At 35.4% G+C, this 11,008-nt stretch overlaps 1 protein-coding gene across 1 annotated transcript; it reads right to left on the bottom strand.

Annotated features, from left to right (window-relative positions):
- Positions 1-707: 707 nt before the first annotated feature.
- Positions 708-7,460, bottom strand: LOC133534650 (sodium-independent sulfate anion transporter-like). Its single transcript, XM_061873857.1, has one exon. The coding sequence runs from the start codon at positions 3,022-3,024 to the stop codon at positions 1,195-1,197; it is 1,830 nt and encodes a 609-aa protein (XP_061729841.1). The 5' UTR covers positions 3,025-7,460; the 3' UTR covers positions 708-1,194.
- Between the last annotated feature and the right edge of the window lie 3,548 nt (positions 7,461-11,008).

Genomic DNA, 11,008 nt, shown 5'->3' with positions numbered 1-11,008 from the left:
AAAACACATCAGCACATTATAACCTTCTTCTTGGGTGGAAATAGGCTAGTTTCTTTTGGTGATCCCCTCTCCCCCTCCTATAAGTAGAGAAAACATACTGCAAACATAGTCAATTTAGGACAAAAAAAAAAAACATTAGTCATTAAAACGTCTTTATTCTCCTTATTTTCGGGAAATGACCATACCGACCTAGTTTGCAATGCACAATCAATAACTTAGCCACTTACATAAATACTCGTAGTCCGTTATATACATAATGATTTAATAAGAAGGGCATCAGTTACCCTAATTTTCGGGAAATTATTACCCTATTGAAGTTACTGGTCACACTGCTGTTTTGCTGTTTGATAATTTGTTAACATTGAAATACCGTGATTTTACGTACGATAACGTGATAATTGATTAACTTAACTATGAAAAGTTATTACGCCTAATTTTTTCTTCCGATCTGAATATTTTTTACAACATTTAACCACGCATGCCTGGATATTTTATTTTTTACATCCAACAACTAACTATCAATGTATGTGTGTCGCGCGTAAGTACTAGGAAATTGGTGGATGATGGAATCCTAGTTGTGTATTATCAAAACTACGTCCGTAGTATTATTAGTCCAAGGTAGGTACAAAAAATTTATTCACTCTATTTAGTTAATGGCAATGGAATTGTCAGTCTCCTGTCAGCAAGATATTACTATCAGCATAGTAATATCTTAATATTATGAATGATAGTTCGATTCGAAATGACATGTTTAATTCACAAAATAATCTTGATACATTATATTCAAATGTCAAGACTTATCTTAATATGTTGATATCTTATCAAAACTGTATGATTAGTGTGAACGGCTATTGGCAATGTGAATCACATAAAACATATACTGCAGTACCTGTAATAATTTATTGAAAAATGAAGCTTATAAAACTGAAGTTAAAATACTACTTATTGTTTTGACAAGGAATAAATTTTTAATGCTACATTGTACAAGATAGTCGTGACTGTAATCAGTAAACCTATATGCTCGAGGAATTATTAACTAATCATATCTCGTTTATTTTGGAAAAGAAGAACCTTGATATATTTTTTATCAAAATAGAAGGGATCAACAAGGAAATATACAAGAAATTAAAGATATGTAGTCATATAAGTTTAATGATGAAAACGTTGATTACAATTGTGATTGTTAACAGTTAACTAAAAGTTATGGCATAGATTGTTATATACAGTCTCCGCATTGGATGATAATATAAATTTATTCATATGTTTATGATTTATATCCAGACATAACTTTACTATTTTATTAGAAAAATTCAAAAAAACTATTTTTCGTAACGTTTTGTCTAAATCTTGGGCAATTATCATCAGATTAGAGGCTACGGTTGAATCCATTTTCCTCAAGTTACTTCCGTCTACGACTATAACGTTATTAGAAGCATTATAATTTTGTGCAGCTTCTTGAACCTTTCGTCGAACATGCTCTGCAGCACAATATGACAGTCTACCATTCAAGTGTATTCTAACAATTTGTCCCTTATCAGTACTAACTGTGTTTACATCAATTTTTGGTCTCGCTGTTAAGTAAAGCAAAATAGCTGCTTCTACAACAATTCCAACCACTATACCATATTCCAATCCAAAAAACATTGCAACTCCCATTGTGACAAGTAAGAAAAACATTTCTAGTTTATTATTCCTCCATAGTCTGCCAAATATTGCGAAATCAATCATCGAGAACATGGCAGTCATAATTAAAGCAGCCAAAGAAGCTTTGGGTATAAAGTAAAAGGTCGATGTTAGCAAACTGAGTGCAAGAAGGATGATTAGACATGTAACAATGCCTCCTGCAGGGGTTTGAACGCCAGAAGCATGGTTCAATGCCGTTCGTGTAAATGACCCCGTTATTGGCATGCTTCCTACTAATGATCCAATAATGTTACAAAATCCAACAGCTATCATTTCTTGCGTAGCGTCAACAGGTTTTCCTCCTGCAAATGCCTTTGATATTGCTACTGTTTCTAAAATAGCAACCAAAGGGATAATAATTGATTGGGGCCCGTATATTTGTAGCATGTCTACAAATGAATAAGTTTCATTAGCAACTGTAGTAGTAAACGGTGGAAGTGCGACTTTAGGAATGCCTTTTCCAATTTTACCAATCAATATCAACGGCTCGGTGTCAGTGATGACTTTTAAAGTGAAAGCTATTATCATACCGACGATGACAACTATACCATTACGGCTTAGAGAAATTAACCATTTTAGTTGTTTAGCAGTGCCATCGTTGCGACCACATCCTTCACCAAATCTTTTCAGTAGAATAAGAAAGCCGATAGACAAGAAGCCGAGTATAGGGTTCCATAGTTTAACACTTCTGATATTTAATACAAAGTTATACACTGAATCTCCAAAATTATCTCCAGAACGTCCATCAAGGCCAAATAAAGCTTTTAATTGTGCTGAAGCAATCTGAAGAGCTGCTGCAGTTGTGAATCCGCTTATAACTGGCATCGAAATGAATTCGATTAAGAATCCGAGGTGCAGTGTACCAATAGTCAGTTCTACTACTCCAGCTATGAAGGCTGCCAAAACCACAAAATCAGCAGAATAGTTGTATACATACTTGGCAACCATTGCCGCCATAATAGCAGTTGGTCCAACAGTTACATTCATGCAGCTTCCAAATATAAGGTATACGATCCCACTTGTCAGGCTGGCATATAGCCCATATTCAGGGGTTAAACCAGCTATAATGGCATAAGCAATGCCTTGAGGGATAGCTGTTAGTGCTACTGTAATCCCAGCGATTATGTCCGGAATGACCTTTGTTGTATTGTATTTCGGAAGCCATTCTACTATTGGAAGTCGCTTCTTCACAGTTTTAGCACTACACAAATTCTTCTTGCACCTTATTTGTTTTCGTACGTGATTCGTATTTTCGCTATGATTAACTGGTAAAGTAGTCATTTTAACCAATGTGATCTGGAGCAGATTGCCAAATGTACTATATGTTGCAAAAACCGACATCCGTGTACCGACGCTTATCGTTATCTCTCGATAGCAAATGCACTTGAAAAATAGCAAGAAAATCCCACATTTATTTGGGATTATTATTGTCAAATATTAATATTTTTTTAACGTGCATTTCATGGACACAATAGGTGTGTGAACCAAATCAACGAAGTTTTTTGATTGCCCTGAGGAAAGCTCCGTATTGACTCTAATTTCTGACTATTTTTATTTTTAACATAAATCTAGTTTTGGTCCCTAGTGAATATTTAATTTACACAAAAAAACTGGTTCAATTGAAACGCGTGATACTATGTTTGACTGAAGAAAACTTTTATAATTTAGGTGCTATTCTAAATTACAAAAGTTTACGCTAAAAAATGTTAAAATATCACCTCCAAGGCAACCATAATGAAGTAAATTAATGAATTAACCAAACGAGCTTCTTTATCTCGTTATTAATTCGTCTAAGGCAGCGGCAGCCAGACATCTTACAAATGAGAGTGCGGCAAATATTTGTGTAAAGCGAACCGATTCACTTAATTCAATCATGTTAGCTTCGTTATTGTTATACTTTGAACCGAACTTGTAACCAGAATTAATGGCAAGACTTGATAAAACTAGGAAGAAGTTTTTGTTATTTAAAAGATTGCATTTAATTCTTATCACAGATGTTGTAGAATTATTATTATCTATTATTAACATAAATACGTAAGAATCTCCAGACGCTAACAGACGCAAATAAAACAGCATCAATCAGGGTCCGGAAGCTGTATGATTTGAATATAAAGGGAGTTCATGAGGTGTAGCTGAGGGCATGTGAGCCCGTCATTAGTCATCAGCCGAGGATCCTGGCAGACGTGACCTGGATCCCGATGCCGTGTGCACTTAGGTGGCAATGACGCACACGTGGCGTTGATGGCTTTTGTTTTTGATCCGAGAAAAGTTTCGTCGCAGAGTTTTAGCATTTTTCTAATGTTGAGATTTAAAGAATAAACCTTCTGGAGGAATATATAATGAAGTTTGATTTTAATTTGTGGTTGAACGAGTGGCTCTGTAAGTTGTAGATCTCGCAACCATAACTGAAAACTGAATAAATATATGGCTTCGGCATTTTGAGAAAAATCCAAAATTTGATTCGACTGAAAAAATGTATTTAATCATCGGAACAAGCTGAAACTGAGACCTTCGCTAACGCTCGGTCAACTTTTTATGCACTAACGATCATAACGTGTAATACAGTAATATTGCAGGATTTTATAAAGCATTTGAAACTATGAAGTATATCAAGACTGCCCTACCTAAAAAATGGAATAAATAAAAATGGTTGTAAAGGCACCCCAATCCAATAACTGGATTACGAAGGTACAGAAAGTGACAATTGAAACATCGCGTAGGACCGGACTAAATTTAAATGTACGATGCCCATGCATGAGTGGTCACGAATCTTGGCGGTTATTTAGATGAGCATCAATTTGTCGGATTTTTGCGGACACTCGAAGAAGGTCCTCGGAGGGTTGGGGGTGTCCAGATACATTTGTTATTTATTTGGCTTCTTTATAATATGAATCACAACATAGTATAAAACAAAGTCGCTTCCCGCTGTCTGTCTGTCCCTATGTATGCTTTATCTTTAAAACTCGACAACAGATTTTGAGGCGGTTTTAAATAGATAGAGTGATTCAAGAGGAAGGTTTATATGTATAACTAGCGACCCGACCCGGCTTCGCACTAAATATACTACACCCCGCGCGAAGCTGGGGCGGGTCACTAGTTAGAAACAATTGTGATGTACCCATGAAATAGGAAGTATGATGAAACGTATTCTTATAAGGAAAAAAGCATGAGGTAATCCAGAGAATGTGTTTATTTAGTTATGGATAACAAAAATAAAGCTACAAACATTGTTATATTATTATAATTTATGTAATTAATTAAGCGTTTATTGTATGCTGAGCCTAAAGCAATCCGAAGACAAAGCGCTACATGTAATGAAAACAAAGATATAAAACGGGTCCTAAGTACACGTTGATGCATGGGGCCGTTGAAATAATATTATCGTTACCGTGTACTTATTCCAAAGAAAATCAACATAAAGTGAATAAAAGAAAATTATGAATCGCGCGTAAATAAATTACCCCATGTTGGCGGCAAAATAACATCACATTTGAATGCCTTTTATGCTTTATGGGACTGTAACTATATGAAATAAGTCCCGGTGCCTCTTTATGGGACATGGGGGCACGTACGCGGCATAATTTTTGAGTTATATGTTGCGAATACACAGCACTCATAGAAAAGTTGATGTTAAGATGATTTTACTGCAAATCTATGCAAAGTGTATGCTCGAACTTATTTGTTTTTAAAAGCTTTTTCTTTCTGTTTAGATTTTTTTTTTAATAATATAAATATTGACTTATTTAAAGACCTGGCTGAAAGGTACCAAATAAATTTCCAATAATTACATTATCGAAAAACCTCACCTCACCGCCGACAAATTTTTCTCCATCCCACCTCAAGCCCATAATTCCTAATGACATGCAATAACCGTACCCCCAATTTCCAACATAAACCCGCCATAACAATATCGACATCAGCGAAATTTTTCCGAGCATTTTTTATTTGAGAATAAGTAACACTTTTCGGTGTAATCAAAATTTCGCGGCCCCTCCGGCCGGGGTGTTTATCGGCCACTCAATTTGATTTTTACCACCGCACTGATTTCAACTCCTTCCACGAAACGCTGAGGGACTCGTGAGGAATTGTAATGAGTTGATATATGATACCTTTTTTACTTCTGTAAGTACTTATTTCTATTTTCATAGCTTCAATTTCTTATATTTCATATAATTCATATTACTTAGCCAACGTTTTCGTAGCGCTACACGCGTAGCCGATTCTAGCATTTTCCCGCTACGCCTAAACCTACTACGAACCGAGCGCCCGCCGAGCGGGTTCCCGGCACTTAATGTGTTAATGGATGTAAAAGGTAGTAAAACTTATCTAGTACTTTAAAAGTAAATATGCAGTGGTGTGTGAATTTACCCGGGTCCGATTAAAGCTTTTTTCACGAATTTGCAAGTATCTCATTAAGTTATTTAAAAATACAGTAATAATTTAAAATCAAATAATTCTAAAATCATGACACGTAAAATTTATCAAATATTGTACTTGCTTTTAGAAAATAAAAGCGAGTATTTTGGGTTTTCTAGTTATCTTGGCAATTTATTGAATTTATTGAATTCCATAAAATCGTAGAATATACCTTCAAGCTCCAAGAAACATAAAATGAAGAAATGATCCATTCTATAGTTTTAGTTAAATTATTTGACTTATTTCCTATGATTTAATTCATATCATATAACTTTATTCTGAAACTTCTTTACATTGAAAAATAATATTATATTTCTTTCCGTTTGTTTTGTTGTTATTTATGTTTTCTGTGATAATACAAAACCTGAAGATCCTTTTCAATATGTATCTCAAAGTATTGACACATGTATGCTCCCTAAAGTTCAAGTCGTTCAATACAAAACGTTTCGCGTACGATGCGGGCGAGGGACGTTAAGCCGAATATTATGAGTCGATCGCCGGCACAGGTGCCGCTAAACATCCGACTTGCGCTTGCCAAATATTTGTGATACGTGCTCGACGAATAATGTGGAAAAGGTTTCAAAGTTAAACACTAGGTCAACCAAGAAAGTGAAAAAGTAACGTAACCAGTATAGTTTCACGCTCAGCATAAGGTTTGGACTTTGGAGGCATTAGAGTTGGGAACATAATTTGGTGATTGCAATGTAGGTATATTATGTATTTATATTATGATTTGTAGAATGTAGTAAAATATTTAAAACCTCGATTGCAATCTGATATGATAAGATAACGTTGTAGGCCAATGGACATATCTCTACCTATCTAATGGTATACATTAATAACAAAAACTGTCAGTGATAAACTGTTTAATACCTTTCCTAGATATGTGATATTAGACCTAGATATTACCTTTACTTCGCACTCTTTACATTTCCATCAAAAGATTTGAAACAAAAGCTGTATACAAAGATTTTTCCCTATCGAAAGGTATGTTTGTCGATCTGATTACAGCGGGCACCGTCGTGGTCAGTTGTCCGAGATAATTCGGACCGGGCCGGACTGAATGCGCTCATTGGTGCATAAAATATTTCACCCTCCTTCAAAATCATCAACCATACCTGCCATTCTGACAACGGTTGTTTGGTCTTGCTCTGGAGTAAAGCATTTACAAAGGACGGCAATATATTACGAATAATTTGTTTTATACTTAATAAATAGGTTAGGAGTTGGGATGACAAACAAGCGACGTGGTGGAAAGCGCAAACGGGAGAATTGCGCGCCATTACACTTCTCACCTGCTGGTTAGTTCTTTGGGAAAATGAATGGGAGAAAATAAATAAGAAGCATTTTTTAAATAAATTACAAAATTCCGACCAATTCCTTAACTCTCCTCCCCATTCTGGACTATGCTGGCGTTTTATTTATAACACTGTTTAACCTCTTAACCGCTTAGATTTTTTCATCAAGCGTGCTCGTGTCGCCGCCGGTAGGAAGTTACACGAAGCTTTGTCTTATTTATTAGACTGCAGCGAAATGAACTGTATATTTTATGTCTTATATATTAGACTACGGCGGTTAAAAGGTTAATGGTTATTTCGGTTCAGTTTTCTAGATACACCGACTGTATAAATAACCTTGTAATCCCATATTAATGTATAAGATTACAAAGTTACATTTGCAGTGAATAAACCTGTATATGTATAATATAATGGAATTCAAGAAGTAGAAGGTACCGGAAAAGAAAAAAATAGGACTATCTACAAAAATAAATGACATGACATCAAAAACATGACTGGTAAAAAAAAACAAGTCTCGCTACCCGAAGAGTAGTTCGGGTAGCGAGACTTGTTTTTTTTTAAAGTAGTGAGATCCATGTAATAACAACTCGGTTAATTTATTCAGCCCCATATTGTGAGTTGACGAGTTTTTTAACATATGATCAAGGCAGCCCATAGTCTATTCCATAGTCCCGGTTACTAGTCCACAGCATCTCAACCCAATAGCCCGGTTCTTTTTGTTCCTTTTTCTTGCAATAGTTCTATACTAATTATTATTAGGGGCTTATTCCTTGGGTGCATTACTATAGCCAAAGAGGATTTGAAATAGAGGTGGATTGTAAAAGAAAACTTTGTAGCCACAGTATGCTTTGTAGCGATGGCACTATAACCTTTGAACTATGTTCTATTAGATGGCGTGACTTTTTGATATTTAACAAATGTAACACATATCAGTGAAAGAATAAGGATCAAAGTCAAACAGCGTTGGCAATAATAGCAGTAAATTTACTGTGGCTACAAAGATTTCTTTTACAATCCACGTCTATTTCAAATTATCTTTGCTATAGCGCATACAGGGATAATCGCGCGTCGGTTAGTGTCAATTGATCACATTAAGAGTAAATTGTCTATTTACAAGGGGACTCCACGTGTTGGCTTCGGCCCCACGCACGCCTACCAAATGTTTGGGACCTCATGGTCCCGAGATTATGTAAATGACAGACATAATAATAATAATTCAGCCTATATACGTCCCACTGCTGGGCACAGGCCTCTCATGCGCGAGAGGGTTTTTTTTTATTTATTTAGAAAACAGTCTTATAAAACATGTAAGTAAATAAGCTTCCAGCTAGAATTTCTTATGATATAGACCTATAGTTTGGGCTATAGATCTCACGCTAGTCCAATGCGGATTGGGGACTTCACATACACCTTTGAATTTCTCCGCAGATGTATGCAGATTTCATCACGATGTTCTCCTTCACCGAATAGCTAGTGGTAAATTTCAAATGATATTTCGTACATAAGTTCAAAAAACTGATTGGTACGAGCCAGGATTTGAACCCGCGACCTCCGGATTGAATCCCGGACGTCATGTCCACTCGGCCACCACCGCTTCTTCATTTAGTGAATTTAAAGTATAATTAATACCAGCGAAGGGGATTAAATAGTGAATTAAATTTGGAAATGTTTTTTGATTATAAAAAAATGTAATCAAGATAGAGATGTAGCTATATTTTTCCTTTAATATTTATGATAATGTTAGTGTTATGTAAAATTTTTAGTTGGTAAACTTCGGAGATACGGGGGAGGGGGGAGGGGAGAATGGTATTTTTTCACAATTTCCTCCATAACTTCTTTTTTTAAAACAAAAGTGTTGGAATGTCTAATTTGAGTTCTTTCGAGTCAGCTCATTTGACATAGTATTTAGAGTTTGAAATTTTGCGCCCTCTTCATATTGGGCATTGACCATAGTTTATAAAAAATAAAATAAAAACATAACACTTTTAATGTGCTTGTCTTAGCTTTTGTTCATAACTATTACAAATTTCAAATCGATAGCTTAAGTAGTTCTCGAGATATTTAATAATGTGACCGACGGACAGAGTCGCACCTTAGGGGTTCCTTTTGTACCTTTTTGGTACATAACACTAAAAACTGCTTAAATAACATAATCTATCTCTCCCTTAGTATTCTTATTTAATTATTGTTTACTCTGTTGTACAAGTTGCTATATTTCGGTTTGTTTTATATAGATACTCAAATAACAAAAAAATACAAGTAGACATATGTAATATGTTTATGTATATCTATTGGTGTTTTTATAAAGTGGGCTTTACAACGTTCTTGTAACACCGACTCTTTTAGATCATATACTTACTATGCTTCCTCAACGCAAAGGCTATCTGGAAGATATTGCTCTCTAGCGATAAAACCGCCTGTTGTCTGCCTCTATCTTTAATCAATATTTTTTCCTTAAGTTGTATCTTTTACTGGGATGTGCCAATAAAAGGATTATATATATGTGTATATATGTATATATATTTCTAAAGAAATAGGCTTATATTAAATGAATAGGTTACACAATTAGTTAGATCGCAAGCAATCGGTTACACGTTTTCTCTGCCCTAAAAAGTATCGTTAGTTTTGAACGGTGTCCTAAATCGCTTAATGTTTTTACCGCTATGATGACAATGAAAATGTGACGTCATCCATTTTCTCCGACCGTTCTATTCCGTTGATAGTTTTCCCATAAACGATCACCTCGGGCTGCAGCAATAAAACCTCCTGTTATCTATGGACGTTTTCCAATACACTGGTCAGCTTTAGCGTTTCAGTTCTCTTACCAAAACATCCATATATTGTGATTTGTTACTGTCTCTTTCGGACTGATATAACTGAAAAAGGATAGCGTTATCGCTTACATGGAATTGCTATGGATACAAGGTCCCTTTGCTAACACAGCTAACAATTATCTAAATAGCCATCTACATTCTTACCCCTTACATTTTATTATTACCGGTCAATTTATCCGATACTATGCGGTGTTCGCAAATCTCAGCAAATCCTTCGGAGTCATGTTTGCCTTGTAGATTTAACGATAAGAAAGCTGGAAACTGACCAAAGAAATAAAACAGGGGATTTGTGTTTGTAAGTTTACTATGAGTTGTAAGCTGCCGATTTATGATTTCGCCGGGCTTAGAGTAGTTATGTAACTCAATTAGATGGTTTCTAAGACGGCATTAAATTAATTAGATACTGTACTACTCATACAGGAAAAGTAATAGTGGCTCCAATGATTTCCTTGGGGTACGCCACAAATCTTACGCTTCCATTGGGCAGTATTGAGACACAATAGGTGGTGGTTCAAATGAGGCACCCCCGCCTGCAGTTAATGTGCTGGACGAGCTGATTTTGTACACCGCTCCAGAGACATCGGAAGGAATTACAGGAAACAGCACAAATAATTAAGATTTAGGTATGATATTTCGTATTAGGTATGTGCTAAATTCGAGAGTATAAACGCAATATAAATGCATAAATGATTGTTTATGCGTTTTATTGTTGATATTTATAATTAGAAAAAGTAATATGACGTTTACGGGGGTGTATTATTTAAGATTACTGTTGTA

This window comes from Cydia pomonella, chromosome 2, assembly GCF_033807575.1.
Source record: "Cydia pomonella isolate Wapato2018A chromosome 2, ilCydPomo1, whole genome shotgun sequence".
In the NCBI taxonomy this organism is placed as follows: Eukaryota; Metazoa; Arthropoda; class Insecta; order Lepidoptera; family Tortricidae; genus Cydia; species Cydia pomonella.
The sequence above is the reverse complement of the archived record's forward strand: the minus strand, read 5'-3'. Positions and strand labels throughout refer to the sequence as shown.